This window comes from Pteropus medius, unplaced genomic scaffold, assembly GCF_902729225.1.
Source record: "Pteropus medius unplaced genomic scaffold, Ma_sr-lr_union100, whole genome shotgun sequence".
Lineage (NCBI taxonomy): Eukaryota > Metazoa > Chordata > Mammalia > Chiroptera > Pteropodidae > Pteropus > Pteropus medius.
The window spans coordinates 6,156,138-6,174,541 of NW_024342470.1; the positions used below are offsets into that span (position 1 = coordinate 6,156,138).

At 37.9% G+C, this 18,404-nt stretch overlaps 1 protein-coding gene across 5 annotated transcripts; it reads right to left on the reverse strand.

Annotated features, from left to right (window-relative positions):
* Positions 1-436: 436 nt before the first annotated feature.
* CYP2R1 (cytochrome P450 family 2 subfamily R member 1) lies at positions 437-18,074 on the reverse strand. Of its 5 annotated transcripts, XM_039863663.1 has the most exons (6): positions 17,815-18,074; positions 12,128-12,269; positions 6,438-7,070; positions 5,508-5,837; positions 4,450-4,667; positions 437-2,248 (listed from the first exon to the last, which is right to left on the reverse strand). In XM_039863663.1, the coding sequence occupies exons 1-5, from the start codon at positions 18,037-18,039 to the stop codon at positions 4,492-4,494; spliced, it is 1,506 nt and encodes a 501-aa protein (XP_039719597.1). In that variant the 5' UTR covers positions 18,040-18,074; the 3' UTR covers positions 437-2,248; positions 4,450-4,491. The 5 variants fall into 5 exon arrangements, with proteins under 5 accessions (XP_039719597.1, XP_039719598.1, XP_039719599.1 ...); XM_039863664.1 differs by having other exon boundaries at positions 437-4,667; positions 17,699-17,957; XM_039863665.1 differs by lacking the exon at positions 17,815-18,074 and adding an exon at positions 17,375-17,642 and having other exon boundaries at positions 437-4,667.
* Between the last annotated feature and the right edge of the window lie 330 nt (positions 18,075-18,404).

Consider the following 18,404-nt stretch of genomic DNA (forward strand, 5'->3'; position numbering starts at 1 on the left):
TGTTTATTGACCTGGAAACTTTCCAAACCCCTCCCCTCCTTTTGGGTTTTTATGAAGGCTTTAATTACACAGGTGTGATGAACTCATTGGCCACTAGTGATTGGTTCAATCTTTAGCTCCCTTCCTTTCCCCGGAAACTGGGGGATGGGACTGAAACTTCCAACCCTCTATTTATGATTGGTTCCCCTGACAACCAGCCCCAATCCTCAGGTGCTTTCCAAAATCACCATATTAACATAAAACCAGGTGTGGTGGAAAGGGGCTTATTATGAATAACAAGAGACCCATTTCACCTTTATGGATCTCAAGTGGTTTTTTCAGGAATTGAGGACAAGCAACTACTCTAACAAAAGATGCTCCCATTGCTCTTATCCTTCAGGAACTTCCCGAAGTTTTGGGTACTGTGAGCCACGTAAATGGATGAAGACCAAATACATATGAGAAATATATTTTAGTCATCTGAATGACCAAATATATATTTATTATAAATCACAATATTGCAAACCTTTTATTAATCATTACAACATACAATATTAGAAAAATATTCAGTATTATTCATTTAGTATAGATGCTCATCTGCTTTAGAAGACAATTTATAAACGTAATTCTTTTACATTAAAAATGAATGCAATGGGTAAAATTTTTAACATTTGTGAAATATACAGAAGAGTACACAGAAATATACACAGCAAAATAAAATATTATAAAGGAAAAACCATTATACAGCAAACATTACTTTCTCTCCAGAAGCCCTCACATGCCTCTTCCCAATCACAATCCTTCTTCCTCCTGCTAAAGACAGCCAATCACCTGACTTGTTTGTAGGAAATGTCTTTCACCTCCGGAGTGAAGGTTTTCAAGTATGCATGTAATACCCCAGATTAACAATTTTCTTCCAGCATTTAAAGATATTATGCTGTTTCTTCTGGCTTGCTATTCTCTTGTGAAGTTAGCTATTAGTTTTATTGTGGCTGCTTTGATTTTCTTCTTACCCTACATGGCATTCATAGGGCTTCTTGAATCTCTGGACTTGATACCTTTCATCAAGTTTTGGAGTTTTGGAAAATTCTCAGCCGTTAGATTTTCAAATATTAACCTTTGTCCAATTCTTTCTCTTTTCCTGCTCTGGGTTTTCAAGTACAATATGTTAGATCTTAACATTATATCTCCTATTGTTGCCTTTTAAAATATATTTTCCATCCTTTTATCTCTGTGCTTAATTCTAGGTGGTTTCTTCACTATACATTTCAGCTGTGTCCAGTCTTGCTAAGTTCATCCACTAAGTTCTTAAATCTAGTTTATTGTTCAGATTTAGAATTTCCATTTGATTTTTTAATGATATTCAATTTTCTGATGAATTTCTCAAGCATAAACATGCTAGGTTTCCTAGAAGCAGAGCCTGAGCTTGTGGTTCTTTTGCCAACTGATTTACTGCAGGAATGCCCTTAGATGAAACTTGTAAGGGAAGCAGGATCCGACTTGGGAAGAAGCTCAAGAGGTTTATGTGGCCAAAGTCCTTAGCTTGATCCCAAAGGATGGAGCTCTAGAGTACCAGTAGCATCACACAGTTGTCCTCCTTGAGGCCAGGGATGTGTGTGTGACTTAAATATTCCTGGATTATTCAGTTACTACCCTCCAGGGAGTGGGTGGAGGATTCATGTTAACCTAGGGAATTCCAGGAGAGATGACTGCAAAGAGTATGAGCAGTTAACACCGGAGATGGGGGTTGGGGTAGAGTTGGAGTGAATGAATCTACCTAGTAAAGAGAATCATGGTAGAGCACTAAGAGTGCCCACTACAAACATAAGCATGTTTGCTGTAAAGTTTGCAGTTGATAACTCTTACTATCTGGATCTGCTGAAGGTCTTTCTGTTGTCTATCATTTCTTTTGGTTTCAGTCAATATCTTGTCACCGTGTATGCTAGTTATTATTGAGTGCCAACACTGTATATTAAAAAATTCAAGAAATATTTGAGGCCTAAGATTTTCCTCTTCCTCCAGAGAGGATCTGACTGCCTCTGGCAGGCCCCTGGGGTATTAGTATTAGTAATCGTGAATCACCTTAATCCAGTCAGGGACTGATGAGATTCAGAGCTGGGCTTCAATTTCAGTGAAGCCCATTTTTTCACTCTGAGAGTTCCTTGGTAGGCAATATTCTTCCATTTTTGGCCCCTAGCTCTGTGAATTTATCAAAAACTGTGCTTAACTTCTCAGCCTCAGTTGTCTCTTCCAGAATTGGTTCACAATTCTAGAAGAAAATAAGTGTGATATTCTAAGTTTGCTTTAATTTTTAAAAATATATCTTTGATTTTTTGTGGTTTAATGCTCTTCACTTATGTACTATATATTTACTTTTTATTATATATTATATAAAAGTGAATACAATTACTAACATATGATCAAAATTTTAATGAAAGATAAACACACTAAAATGTCTCTTCCACCCCATCCTCATCTACCTTTCCTCTCAGTCTCTTAGAAATCACCATTTTCATTAGTTGCATATTAAATTAGTTAGTGCTTTTTATTTAAATACGAGTGCGTAATATGTATTTATACATACATTCTCATTCCCCATGTTATACAAAAAGAGAACATATTTTATACCTTGTTCTTTGAACTCATTATCTAATGCTCTATAAGAAATCCCCCCAAAATATGCTGGTAGTAACTATCTATTTTGGTTTTTGTGAGTCAAGAATTTAGAAATGGCTTGGCTGAGCAGTTCTGGCTCAGGACCTTTATGAGATCACAATCACATGCCAGCTGGGTCTGCAGTCAGCTGAAGGTCTGAGAAAAATATACTTCCCAGGTGGCTCACTCATGTGTTTGGCAAGCTGATACGGTTAGTGTGTGTGAAAGGCCTCAGTTCCTCTCCATATGGGCCTCTCCACAGGACTGCTTGAGTGTCATCATGCATGGTGACTGGCTTCCCTCAGAGTAAGCACTCAAGGGAACCAAGGTGAGAAGGTGTAATGCCTTCACACAAACCTTAGAAGTTACACACCACTTCTATCACATGCTATTGGTCACACAAACCAGCCCTGATTCACGAGGTTGTATATACCAGGTAAAGATCATTCGGGGGTATTTTTGGAGGCTGGCTATCACATTCCGTATGTTGGTTTTCCCGTTTTGTTTTGTATAACATGATTTATCCTGGAGATCTCTCCATATTACTTACTACATAGAAAACTTCCTCATTCTTTATATAGGTGTATAATATTCTATTACAGGATATACTATATAGTGTTTATTCTACCATTCCTCTATTGATCAATGTGTGTTGTTAACGTGGCTTATTTTTGTCATGCATTGCTATTATAAATAATGTATCAATGAATAATCTGGCACTTATGTCTATCCATTACATGTTCAAGTGTATCTGCAGGAGATATTCCTAAGAATTGGAATTGTTCATCCAAAATGTGAATACACTGATTTTTTTCATAGATATTGCCAAATTCCCTTCCATAGGAAGTGTATGACTTTGCATTTTCATCATCCATGTATAAAAGCGCATGTTTCAGGACAACCTTGCCAATAATGTGTATTGTTGTCAAATTCTAGAATTTTTGCTAATATGGTAGATGTGATGTTATCTCACTAAAGTTTACATTTGCATTTCTTTTATTATGAAACACATTTAATGATCTTTTTAGATGTTTACAATGTGGTATATGTGTATGTGAACTGTCCATGTTCATTGACTAATGTTTTCTAATGCATCGTTACACTTTTCTTCTATATTCTTATAACATTAAGGAGATTAGCCCTTTGTTTGTGATAAGATTTGCATATTTCTTCCCGGCTAGTTTCCACCATGGTGTTTTCTGCCTTGCAGAAGATTTATGTTGGTGTTTTTTGTGTTTTATGTTTCCACTGTATATGCTGTAATAGAATATTATACAGCTATGTAAAGAATGAGGAAGTTTTCTATGTAGTGATATGGAGAGATCTCCAGGATAAATCATGTTAAACAAAACAAGGAAAAACCATTGTACGGAATGTGGAGCCAGCCTCCAAAAATATATCAATTTTATTTTATGGCTTCTGGATTTTGAGTTGTAGTTAATTAGAACGGCTTCCTCATTCCAAAATTCAAGAGGAATTCACCCATGTTTTCTAGCACTTTTATGACTTTGTATTATAAAAACTTTTGTGCCACCTGTAGTATATTAAGGCATATGCTATGAGGAATGGATTCAAAATTGTAACTGTTTTCCAAATGACTACAGAGTAGTCCCCATGCAAATAATATTTATCTTTGCTGGACTGACTTGATATTCTTCTATATATTTTTTTTATTTGACTTTCTTTTCTACTTTTCTATCTATTTATGCCATTATTACACTATTTTACTTATTCAAGCTTTAAGGTAAGAGTATTTCAATACCTGATGCAGCTAAACTTCCCACATTGCTATTCATTCTGATGCTATTCATTTACCTCTTTATGTGAATTTTAGAAACAGTGTATGTCTGTGCACTTTCAGCGTCTTTCCACACAGATGAGGTAGGGCTGGGGTTGCAATGTCATGCCTAACCTGGGCTTCAGATTTGGAACCAGTTCATTTGGGAAATGAAAGTGAAACTGCTGAAGCAACGCTGTAAAAAACAGGAACATTTCCATCCGAGCCAGCTGTTCTCCAAGACAATGTCTTTTTCCTAAACAAAGACATAATAATTTTTAAAAATCCATAATATTTACCAAAATTTATGTCTAACATGGGGTGCCATCCGAGAAATCTGGATTTTAAAGAAAATTAGAAGAGGTTATCCTCATTAAAGAATTTTCTTAAAATCCATAGAAATTGGCTTTTCATCTCCCAGAACCCATTTCTATACCTTCTTTTGTCAAATCATGGACTTCTGTAAACTTATTAGTCCATCCCCCACTTCCCCTGCACATCGCAACAGAGCCTAAGATATGCCATGAAAGATCTAATTTGAAGTGTGACATTTTTTTCTATAGAGTCAAGAGAAGGTGATTTCATTTCAAATGACTTAACGTGCACTCTTCCCCGATGAAATGAAGTTTCTAGTCCACCTTCCATGGGTCTTGTAATCTGTGTAATTTTTCATAGTAGAAGCAATATTTTTAGAGATGAGGCATAACAAACTGGGAGACAAGGGAGCTGGATTTCAGTTTCACTTCAAATTATGATGTCATTCCCCTTCCTGGGTCTCAGTTTCTCAAGCTATGTGTTACGGACCTTGTAGCTCTATGACCTTTGATTACAAACCCAAAATCCATACTTATAAAAGTTTCAGAAGCAGCCAGAGCTTCTCAACAGTTTTCTCTAAGTTGCTAAATTAAGGTTTGTTTATTTTGAGTAGAAACAGGTTAATGATCCCTAATTAAACTATTGTCTCATGTAGAAATTAATGCTGTTTTCAGAGTTGGAATATTTAATTCTGCAACAGAATGCTTCGGATTTATATGTTATACTGATGAATCGTCATTATATTTTGTCCAAAGTTATGCTCCCGTGAAAGTTCTCTTACCTAGAGAAAATGGAACCAAAGCTTCTTTCTTGGAAAAATGTCCATTGCTGTCCAGAAATCGCTCAGGATAGAATATTTCTGGGTCTCCCCAGTACTTTTCATCAAAGTGTACAGAATAAAGATTTGTAATTACTGTTGTACCTTTAGGAATGGAATAACCATGTACAACTGCATCTTCAGAGGTTGCATGGAAAATTCCTAATGGAACTATATTACAGAATCTTAAAACTTCATGCAAAACTGCCTCAGTATAAGGCATTCTGCATTTGTCATCCCAAGAAGGCTTCCTATTGGGTCCCATAATTAAATCAATCTCTTTCTGAACTTGTCCTGTCAGAGAGAAAGTGTTCAAGTTATTAAGCAATGCTGAAAAAGTATATCTAAAATAATTTCCCTTTGAAATAAAACAAAGGATAACCTATAATAACAAGTCGATAGGGTATGGGTACACCCAGATTCAGATTTTTCATTATATGGGAGTTATATTTAAATATATATCATATATCTTGTACTATCAGTAGCCAATGCTGAGTAACTGTGGTGAAAAACACATTAAAAGTAATGAAAATCAAACAAACTTAGAATTCGAATAACATCTCACTCTCAGCAAGAAAAATAGTAAAGCATAAAACTTGAATTAAAACAACCAGGGTTCAGGTCCCGGCTCTGCCACCTCCAGTGGCTGAGCTTCGGCAAGTTAGCCACTTAGCCTTTTCCCACATTTATCAAATAGGCATAATAAGACCTATCTCTGAGGTTTTTACATGAATTCAGAGAACATATTTGAAATATATTTATAACTTAAATATTTTTCTCTTGGGTAGCACAGCAGAAGTTCCTAAATAAAATGCTCTATACATGGCCAAAGACTCTAAAACATGTGTGAACCCTAAATGTAAGGACAGACCTTCAGGTCAAGAGAATCCTCACCTTGAATGTTAGGATAAAGGGCCATGAAAAGAATTGCCCATCGCAGCACATTGGTTGTAGTTTCAGTCCCAGCAATGATGAGTTCACCCACAGAGAAAATTAGGTTTTCTTTGGAGAAAGTAGATGATGGGTCATTTTTACCTTGATCCATCTCATCTAAATAAGCATCAACAAAATGCTGAGGTAACTGAGGCTTTCTGTTGGCGGAAACTTTTTCAATAAGCCTGGAGAGAAAATCATAGACCACAGCAGCATTTCTAAACAGCTGCTGATGTTTTCCAAAAGGTAACATGCCAATCCATGGAAAGGCATTATACAGGAAGACTGAAGCACTGGCAGCAAGTTCTACATTTTCACTAAATAACTCAATCATGTGCTGAAAATCAGTGTCTTCATAAGTGAATCGTTCTCCAAAAATGATCAGATTGGTTATGTTTGAAACAGCATTTGTTATTAATTGTTTAAAGTCAAAAGGTCTACCTTTGTATGTTTCAACAGCATCGATGAAAAAATTGATTTCTTCTAAGATTTTAGATTCAAAAGACTTTTGGCCATATCCAAAACAGCGAAAGCTGTTTACAGCTAATCTTCTGTGATCAACCCATCCTCGGCCATATCTGGAATTGAGTAAGCCTGAAAAAGATATTAAAATTTTTTATCATTCCTACATCTTTGTATCTAACAACTGAAAAAGCTATGGAGAAAAGAGATGGTTAGCCATTCTCCAAATTTTCCTTAAAACTAAAACTAGACCCAGTGGATAAGTCCTGTTCTCTGCTACTCATTAGCCATAGAATATTATAAACATGTAAAACTGGTCTACTTTTCATCTAAGACAGGCAGAAAAGACCTATAATTCTCCCACCACAATAAAACTGGACAGCCTTGTGTAATTCATCCTAGGTGAAGTAGGCCCAAGTGACTTCATTATCCAAAATTTACTATAAGTTTAATTTACAAAAGACAAATTACTGCATGTCTACAGACAAAATTACATTTTGGACTAAACAAACACCTGAAAGTCATACTTCTAGGATTCGAAATTTTCTGTTTTAAGATACTAGATTTTAGAATACAAATTTATTCCTGTTAAAGGCATATGTTACCTAACAAGTTAACTCTGGTAGGATCAAGGGTGGCCTGAATGAGGTGTCAATGTAGTGAAAATACTCAAGCCCAAAGGAAAGTACTATGCATCGAATGTCTGTGTCACAACAAATTTCATATGTTGAAGCCTGACCCCCAATGTAATGAATGATATTAGGAAATAAAGCTTTTGTGAGGTAATTAGGTCATGAGGGTGGGGCTCTCATGAATGGGATAGGTGCCCTAGTAAGAAGGGACCTAGTAAGAATGAGAAGAGGTCATTGCTCACAGCTATATGAGGGTACAGAAAGAAGGCAGTTGTCTACAAGTCATGAAGCAGGCTCTTTCCATACACTGGATCTACTGGCACCTTGATTTTGGATTTCCCAGCCTCCAGCTCTGTAAGAATAGCTGTCTGCTGTTTAAGTCACTTGGTCTATGGTATTTTTGTTTTAGCAGCCTGAACTAAAGACAGAGAGCAAATATGAAACTTAAGCTTCCAGTGCTGATATTGCTTGCATTAAAATTTTGTAGTCTCCACAGTATACTCTGCTGTCCTGTTGTGGCTATTATGGAATATTTTCCTTTTAAATTAACTACCAAGAAAAAATCATCCTCAGCACATATATTTATGTAGTATGTATTCTATTAGAAATTTCATTCATACTAGGTACATAGGTGCACCTCTGATGAAAAATACGTTCTCTTGTCTACTGGAGGTACCTATATAATCCATATTCCAACAACTTTTGTGCAACGATTTTTTTAATTTGGAGCTTATGATAAAGTTAACCATACATAAGCGGGTCTTCAGTGCTATGCTACTCTTATATTCCCATATTTCATTCTCTTTTCCATAATCCCAGATGACTATTTATTCAACAAATACTCATTCAACATGTATATATGGAACCTCTACTATGTTCCAGGCAGTGTTATAAGCTGTCAAAGATAGATCAGTGAATGAAAGAGGCAAAAGAGCCCTACTCTCATTGACCTTACATACTAGTAAGGAGAGGCAAACAAACAAATTATATAGCAAAGAAGGAAATACAGGATGGTCAAGGAAAGCCTCACTGAGAAGGGGACATAAGTAAAGATATGGAAGATGAGAGAGTAATTCAAGCAGATAATCTGAGGAAAAATCACTGTTGGCAGAGGGAACAGCTTATGCAGAGGCACTGAGATGAGAGCAAGCCCTAGCGAAATGTAAGAATATGGGATACCTGTAAAAGAAAGTACAAAGGAGCTTTGTTATAACCCTACATCGGCCAAGCTGTAAGCACGGGCAATTTTTCCTAAACACTGGGATAATGGTGGCTCTGATTTCTGAGTTCCAAGTTCGACGCATATGTATCTTAAAATAACACATATAGTTGTCTACCTATTCTTCTCTTACTGTTTTTTGAAAACCTTAGGTTGAATGCTTATTTTATCTTTATAATAAGTCTAAACTATAAATTTTAGCTTTGAAAAATATATATAATGTACCCCAAATATTACTCTGATCACATCATTTTTCATTTTCACAATTTCTTTAAAGATCTTCTATTATAATTGTGGTATAATTTCTTTTTTTTGCATAATTATTATTTAAAAGATTACTTCAGCTGCTGGAGATTTACTTTTTATTTATATTATTGCTTTCAAGTATCATTATACTTGAAATTTGGCCTTAAAAACTGGTGTTCTCTTTGCATTAGCTTATCTGTTTTGTGATGTAACATATGGTTAATTTTTATTTTTTTCTTTTCATTCAATGTCTTTTTAATCTATACAAGCAAGATATTGTTAAATTTTTCTTTGAAATTAAGTGTGAAGCTCTCATTAAATTGGATAATACTGGACACCATTATTCTAAGAACTCTTACACTATTAAGTATCAAAACTGTTGTATCTGACTTCAGCACTCTATTTTGGACTTTCTGTTGCTGCTTTCTTCTTAACAATTCTGTTAACTTTCAGCATTTCTCCCTTGTTGAATATGGAATCATCCAACAATGATTAACACTAAACCATAGAGAATCCTAGTCCTTTATATAAATACCACAATTCTTCATTTACATATCATATTGATTAGTAGTTACGAATGGCTGCTTTAGGTTCTATAATCTTATAAGCAAAATGATAGTAAAAATGTCACCAAGTAGTCAAGACTTGCTTCAAAAGGTGCTTTTGATTAAAGTGTGCATACACATGTTTGTATTACTAACTTGTTTCACAAAACCTGCACTAATTCTTTAAAACATAATTTACATTTATCAGAACCAGATTAAAACCGTAGAATTAGTATGTAATGGTCTAAAATATGAGTGTACTGCAGACTAAGAGGTTTTCAAATACTAGGTCTCCAGCCTAAATTAATTAATTAATACTTTCCTGTTAATCAGTACAATAGAATCCAAACTCTATGTGCTGAATATACATAAAATAAGAAATGTGGAGTGATATCAGAAGCATGGCAGAATGAGAGATGTCCTCAGATCTGTCCTCTTGAAATAACAATAAGCTGAACATCTAAAACTCAACAAATAACACCCAACCTGCTCACAAGAACATCTGAGCAAGAGATCTGTGAATAAGACCACAGGAATTGAAAAAAAAACTAGATCAGCAGAACAAGATTTTTAGCAAAGAGATTGAAACTCTAAAAAAAGGACCAAAAAGAACTTCTGGAGATGAAGAACACACTAAAAGAGATGAAGAATGAAATAGTAAGCTTGGGAAATAGAGTCCACCAAATGGAGGAAAGGATCAGTGATATTGAAGAAATCTAGAAATAAATCAGAAGGAAGAGAGAGAGACCAAAGAATGAAAAAGAAATACAAGAACTAGCTGACATCATCAGGAATGGAAACGTAAGAATAATGGGTATTCTCTAAGGGGAGGAAAAGGAGCAGGGATTAGAAAACAATTTTTCACACAAATAGTTAATGAGAATTTCCCAAATCTAATGATGAATGTAGATTGGAATTCAAGAAGTTAACAGAATACTCAATACAACCCAAAAAGGCCTTCCCCAAGACACATATTAAAATTATCAAAAATTAATGACAAAGAATTCTCAGGGCAGCCAGGGAAAAGAAGATGGTAACCTATAAGGGAAAATCCATTAGATTATCATTGGACTTCTCAGCCCAAGCAAGAAAGGAATGGAATCAAATATTCAAACTAAAATGAAAGGAACTACCTGCTGAGAATAATGTATTCAGCAAAGCTCTCCTTTAGATATGAAGGAGAAATAAAGATCTTTCCAGACATATAAAAATTGAGGGAATTCTTCACTACGAGGCCTGCATTATAGGAAATACTGAAAGGGGTTAGCTTACCTAAAATAAAATGACAAAAAAATACTTAACTATGAGTAAGGTGACTAGCAAGTAGAAAGAAGCAGAGGAATGCAACTTGTATTGAGAACAAGGCTTTATAAGCTTAAACAATAAGAAGAGAGTTGCTGTTGCAAGATAGTAATGGATGTTCAGTATACATAGGGACAAACTGAGACACCAATAACAGAAAAGGGGAGGATTCAAAGATCCAGATTTGCAAAGGGGAATAGAGATAAGGCGCACACAGAAGAAAATGGACTATTATATACATATTTGTAATGGTAACCACACACCAAAGATTCAGAATATAAGTACATAATATAAAACAAGAAAGACCAGAGGGAAAATCAACAAAACCCAATCAAAAAAAAAAAAAAAGAAAAAGGAAAAGAAACAGAAATACAAAGATAAGAAAGCAATGGAAACACTGAGCTACCAGAAAGCAAAAAATAGGAAAACCTTATATTTCAATAATCACCCTAAATGTAAATGGGCTGAACTCACCACTAAAAAGGCACAGAGTTGCAGACTGGATCAAAAAAACAAAAGCCAACCATGTGCTGCCTCTAGGAGACACAGCTCAGCTCCAAAGACAAATACAGACTCAAAGTGAAAGGGTGGAAAATGATATTTCAAGCAAATGACATTCAGAGAAAAGTGGGAGTAGTGGTACTAATACAGGACGAAATAGAATAAAAAAGGTAAAGAAAGATACTGAGGGGATACTTCATAATGATAAAGGGAATCATGCACCAAGAAGACATAACACTAATTAATATCTATGATCCCAATCGGGGAGCCCCGAAATATATAAAGCAATTACTAACAGAACTGAAGGCAGAAACAGACCAAAACACTGTCAACCCCACTGTCGGATATGGACAAATCATCCAAATAGAAAATCAATAAGGAAATAACATCCTTTAATGACACATTAGACCAACTGGACATAATTGACATTTACAGAGCCTTTCATCCCAAAACAGTTACTTATACATTTTTCTCTAGTGCACATGGAAGGTTCTCAAGGACTGACCACATACTGGGACACAGAGATAGCCTCAACAAATATAAGAGGGTTGAAATCATACCGACTATATTCTCTGATCATAATGCTTTGAAACTGGAGATCAACTGTAAAAAGAAAGCAGGAAAACTACAGATACATAGAATTAAACAGCATGCTATTAAAGAATGACTGGGTCAGAGAAGAAATAAAAATAAGAAGTGTGATTTAAAATAGTAAAGCACCAAATAGGTGAAAATAAAACATACCTCCCATTTTTGTCATCTTCATGAATAAAGGAAGGCATGGTCTGTCTGCAAAAATTTCACTTTGATGAACAAGGCATTCCTTTACTACATCATAGCCATTCAGAACCACAGTTGATATACCTCCAAGATCTAAACTGAAGATCTTTGATAAGAAAAGAAAAACAACATTTAAATGGATATAACCATGGAAATCCACATGTACTAAGCCCAGCTCTCTTAGTATGTTAGTTCCCTGAAAATACAGGCACTTATTACTCAACTGACAATGTTTAGACTGACTTTTCTCTACAAGGCATACCAAACACTATGATTTCATTATGCATTCAGTGCCTAAAGATGTAATCTCATAAATGGTAAAACGAAAAAAGTACCAGATTTTGAAGGCCTAGATTCTAGTTTACCTTTGCCATTAAACAGATATAGGACCCTGTGTAGAACCTTTAACTTTTGGGGGCATCAGGGTTGCCATAGAAAATATAGTACTTGATTTAGATGCTCTTTTAAGATTCTTTCCAACTCAGAACATTCAATGATATCTAGGAATTTTTTATTTCCACAATGAATGGGAAAGCAGCATCATATGCATGTCATTTATTACTCCAGACTTAGGTTAGGAAGGAGTTTGTCAAATGCGTGAGAGACAATTTTGAAGTATAAACATATTATAACTAGGTTCACTTGTATTTGGGTCCCTGAATTCCTGAATAACATAGAGGACCCTTAGAGAATATGATCTTGGAAGAAAGTCATTGTTAAATAACAAAAATTCAACTAAGTAAATTTGAAGATCTAATTGGCTTTATTGAATGAATAGGGGAGCATCCCATCAAGAAGTAGAAAGGAGCTTCAAAGAGCTATAGAAAAGGCTTTTAAAGGCAGAAAGAGAGAAAGAAAATGAAATTACTAGCAAAAAATTGCATTATTTCAGGCAAGGTCACTCTCCTAAGTGGAACAAAGGGGTCTAACGGGCAGATTACCTAAGTAGTGCTGACCAGGTAATTTCAGCTTGAATGGTCAAAGGTTACAGTCCGGGGGAGGTTGAAACTGCATTAGGTTAGGTATTAAGGCTTGGTTTGCTGACATGGGGTTTAGCACAAGTGACTCCATTTGGGGCCTGCTGTCTCATTTTAACAGCATTTACAACATAGGTACAGGTGGATGCTCAACTAAGCGGAAAGCAAGACAGAATATCCATGCTATGCCTTGCTAGAAGCTTCTCATGTGCTTCACCTCAGGTTACAATGTCTCATCTCTTATAGTCTGTTATAGGTAGGCCCTTAAGGACCTAGTCCAGAGAGGGAACAGTGCTATAGCGGGATGTAAAGATTGTTTTTCCCATCCTCTCATGCGGTTGGCTGAAAGCTTTTTAGAGCAAAAATACTCAGCCAAGCTTCATCTCTGTGCAAACAGATAGAGCATGGTTTAGCCATGGTTCACACGACTTAGGAAACAAACAGGAGGCTTGGGAGAAAAGAAGTTCAGCAGAAGTAGTTACAGCAGCAATAGTGATGAAGATCTCCAAGTAGTAACAGAAGTAGCTAGCTGAGCAACGGAGTCTTTGGCACAAGGATGGGCTGTGTCAACTCAGCAGTAGATACATTCAGAACCTTAATGAAGGAGCATGGACTGCTGCCACAAGCAGTAATAGTTAAAAGTGGCAGTGTAAAAGTTCAGCTGAGCAACGGTGGGACTCTTTCAGCTTCCAAAGCAGTAATGAAATAGTCTTAAAAGAGAGTCTTTTATTAGAAGCGTAATTTTAGCAGACATAAAGGAAAACCTACTCTTCCTGTGTGTCACATCTACTCTCTCAATACTTTCTACTATACTTCTGACACCAGATGTGTGGGTTTTCTACACATCAAGCAATTCTGGGATATTAGCTGAGTATCCTACATTTTAACTCAATTTTGATACTATCTACCTGGAGATAGTGTTAGATTCCACAGGTTAAGGGCTCAGTGCCATAAGAGTTCTTTCCCACTTCAGATGCCAATCACAAGTCCAAGTTGTTACCTGTTCTCACCAACAGGCTGTAAAAGGTCTCTACAATCTCCTCCTTGGGTTTGATTAATTTTCTAGAGTGGCTCACAGAACTCAGGAAAATATTTTACTTATTAGATTACTGGTGTATTATAAAAGGATATAACTTAGGAACGCCACATGGAAGAAATGCACAGAACAAGGAAGAGGGGTGTGAAGCTTCTATGCTCTGTCCAAGCATGCTACCCTCTACTTACCTCCTTGTTCACCAACATGGAAGCTCTCCGAACCCTATTATTCAGGGATTTTTATGGAGGCTTTATTACCTAGGCATGATCAATTAAATCATTAGCCATAGGTGACTGACAATGCTTCCAGCCCCTCTCTCCACCCCAGAGGTGAGTGAGTGTGGTGGTGGTGGTGGTTAGAATTAAAAGTTTCAACCCTCTAATCTTGTTGGTTCTTCTGGAAACAAGCTCCCATTCTTTGGGGATTTCCAAAAATTATCTCATTAAAACTCAAGCGTGGTTGAAAGGGGCTTGTTATGAATAACAAAAGATGCCTTGATCACTCTTAACTCTTAGGAAATTCCAAAAATTTTAGGAGCAGTGTGCCAGGATAAAGAGCAAATATATATTTTTCTTATTATAAATCAAAATATCATGGCAGAGATAATACAAGGATGAATTAGTGAATATGCAGTGGTTCTGATGCAGGAAAAAAACAGCCTGATGCTTTCTCAAGGATGGCAAAAGATCCTGAGATTGAAAGTTGTGTTAATATGAAGGAAGAACAAACAGGGGAGTCATGTTTCAGGGTTAAGCTGTCAGGCTGGGAACACTAGGGATTACAAAAACCAAAGAGGAGCCATAGCTTGAGAAAGTTGTTATACAGTCCACCTTTACTCAAAAATTTGAGATGTTCCTCTATTTGAGTGTAAAACTGGGGAAACTGTTACTTGAAACTAGCATCTATTACCTTTAACCAGAAATATCCATATTCTTGTCTGCTAAATTATAAACTCCTTAGAATCAATTATCTTTATCTTTTATCTTAGACCCCTCAATAGACTCTTGTTCCGTGCCTTGCATAAAAGTCTCAATACATGCTTACCTTATAAAATAAGTTGTCAATTACATTTGCCTGAAAGTAATTATTTTATTGTCCTTACATGCATTACCTGAAAATAATCTGTAAAAACCACTTGTACTAGCATTACTAACTAGAGAATGCTTTTTGAAATTTGGATTGAGATTAAAGTCACTAGAAGTTTATAAATTCAGAGTGAATCTCCAAGGTAATGGTAATTCTTGATGTGGTAGATTTCTATTTAAGATTGCCTTTAAAATGAATGTGTAAGACCTGAGGACTGGTTGTCTTCTTTTTAAGAATTATGAAAGAGAATTGAATTCACAGACTTCATAAAAGCAGGTGTCACCTGAAGTGATTGTCAATTCTCATAAGCAATTTTCAAGTCCGGGTTTTCTTCTGTGACCATGTATCTCCAAATTATAAGGTAGTGGAAAAATAAGATTCCATTTAAAAATAAGCCCTATAAACGACCTTCCACAACCTTCCAGAAGTACAGGAGATAATAATAGTCTGGTGTCCTCCCACTTCCAAAACAGGTATAGTATATTATATTTTATAGTATATTAACAACTTATACTAACTCTGAGACTTTATCAGAATTGGGAAATGCCTCTAAGACAATGGGAGACTTTAGGGGTGTTTCACAACTAAGACAAAGAACAGATGCTGCTGTAGTTTAAAGAGTTAATCCGTTAGGTGGTTTTCAACTTAAATCTAAGGCAGAGTCAGGCAGTGTCCACTCTTACATACATCCTTTTCATTTTTGCTTTCTCTTTCTCCTCTATCCTTCTTGTACCTGATAATACAGTTCAAGTTTACCACTAGTAAAGAGCCTCTTTGTAAAAAACCATGGTTTCCCTCAAATAGTTCTACCAGCAGTAAAACTGATGCCAATTCTTAAATCCATTGAACCAATCTACCTCTCCCAAAATGAGTTTTCCAGCACATTTATAATTTAATTTGTAATCTATTATGATTGGAGACTTAGATTACCCCATTCCAGAAGAGAATGTTTATTGTGAATACAGTATTCCTTTCATATGTACATATGAAATACAATTTCCTACTCTGCGAGACATCATTTTACAAAATTGGTTTAACTACTTGATTTGTAGGCCTAATATACTGTTCTGTAATTAATAACCAAGAACATCTTAATACTTAACTGTTTTCAGTGATTATCATTCTTATTACACATATGAGAAAAAAAGATTCAGAGAAATAAAGGTCAAGTTTTATCTGATGAAAGAGGACTCAACCTCCAGTCTCACGCTTTCATATCTTACGATTTCTCTAGACTGTTATGACGCTTTGAACCAACCCACTAGAATGGAAATCATGAGAATACACACAAGTCCTGGAGAACTGAAAGGTGGAAAAGAAAACATAAGAATTATACATGTTTGCTTTACCTAAGTCCAATTTCCCTTTAACAATGTAAATCACTAGAGAGCTGAAGAATCTAGAATTATTCTTGTAAAAACTGTTTCAAATAAGGATTTAAGCCTCACGCTGAAATACAATTGCCAAAGTTCTGCTGCACTTTTCCTTCAAAACACTCACCACAGTATGTGGTTGATAATTTTCTCCCTCTCACTAGACTGTAACTCGCTGAAATTGGGCTGTGTCTGCCTTCTACACCTCTTCATGGCAAGAGTCTGGTTTGTTGTTGCACATAAATGAATGGACTCGAAACAACTCAGGTCAGTGCCAGTGCTCTGGAAACTTCTGCCTCCTTCTGAGGTAAAGACATTCTTCCAAACACAAGCTTGAGTTCTGGCCTTTTCCCCTGCTAGTTAGCAACGGTGTGGCTGGCTGTCTGCAAGTCACTGGGCATTTCTGGGTGCGGTATTCTCTTCTGTAAAATGAGAGAACCAGAGGACCTACCCACCTGGGAGGCTGTGAGGTTAAACGAGTCTATATTGGGAGCCTGGTCCACAGCAGGCACAACCTCAGGGGCTGCTGTGAGGGTACTCCGGGCCTGTCAGGCCGACATCGCTCATTATACGATATAGGACTCCGTACTGATTTTTTGTCATGAATTCATTTGCTCTTTCACAATTATTTACCAGAGCTCACCTCTCGGCCAAGCCCTTCACGGGCTTTTTCTAATCCTCACAGCAAACACCTAAACCGGCCGTCCTCAAATACAAACATCTAAGAACCTCCTATTACCTATTAACTCGGTCCCAGAATTCGGACGCCCGCGTCTCGCGGGAAGCCGCGGGCTGGAAGCTAACCTACGGCGAAGCTCCGCGGAGCTGAGGAGCTAGGCCCGGGCTCGTTTCCCCGAGAGCAGCGCGTGCAGGCCCGACGTCGCGACAGGCTCGACCACGGGCCCACTGCGCAGGCGCGGGCGCACGACAGCGGCGCGCTCAGGGCGGGAGAATCCTCCCGGGTCCCCGCGGTACGTCGGCCGGTGGGGGTCCCAAATGGGCGAGGCTCCCCCTAGCTGGAGCGCGGCATCAAGGAGTTCTCCCGACCTAGGAAGCCGGTTACCTTCCAATCCCTTGGTACATGGAGAGGGGTCCCGACAGCTCCCGGCCAGGAGCTGCAGTCAGCCCACCCGGGAGGAAGTCTCGGGCCCTCCCTGCCTGCGGCCCGTCGGGCTGTACCTCGCCGTACACCTGGCTCTGCTTTCTCATGTAGACGTGGGGGAGCTCGGCCGAGGTGGCCAGCGAGTAGATGTTGCCTATAAATGGCAGCCCCGACGGCCCCGGGGGGAAGCCCGCTGGCCTCCTCTGCTTCAGCAGCTGGCGGAGCCCCAGCGCGAGAAGCAGCAGGAAGACCGCGCCGCCCAACGCCGCCGCGCACGCCTCAGCTCGGGGAGGCTCCCACATGGCTGGGGGCGGGGGCTGCAAACCTCCGCTGGCCTGAGACCGGGCTCGCCCCCCAGCCCTGCCGCACCCCCATTGGCCCGATACTCCGAGATCCCGCCCCAGTACCAGGGCTATTGGCTGGCTGAGTGTAGGACTCTCGAGTTCCTCGGCGTCAGTTACGTCTGTCGTTGTCCTCCTCTGAGTAGACTCTGGAGAGACGGATGCGGCCCTTGGCTCTGGGAGCGTCTCTGGGCGAGCACCAGCCAGGCGGGATACTGAGCCTGGAGTCCTTTCCCTGGGTGTTGACGTCAGGGTATTGAGGACGTGTCAGCACAGCCTCCCTTGTTGAGCTAGGTAGATCCTGTGTTAAGGCCACCCGGTTTCTG

Bases quoted from the DNA above. Each gene is read 5' to 3' on its own strand.
- CYP2R1 (XM_039863663.1), bottom strand. From the start codon at position 18,039: ATGTGGGAGCCTCCCCGAGCTGAGGCGTGCGCGGCGGCGTTGGGCGGC. The intron at 12,270-17,814 runs GTACAGCCCGAC...TTCTTATCAAAG, and splicing joins AGAGCCAGGTGTACGGCGAG to ATCTTCAGTTTAGATCTTGG. The intron at 4,668-5,507 runs GTAAGAGAACTT...GTCTTTGTTTAG, and splicing joins TTTGGTTCCATTTTCTCTAG to GAAAAAGACATTGTCTTGGA.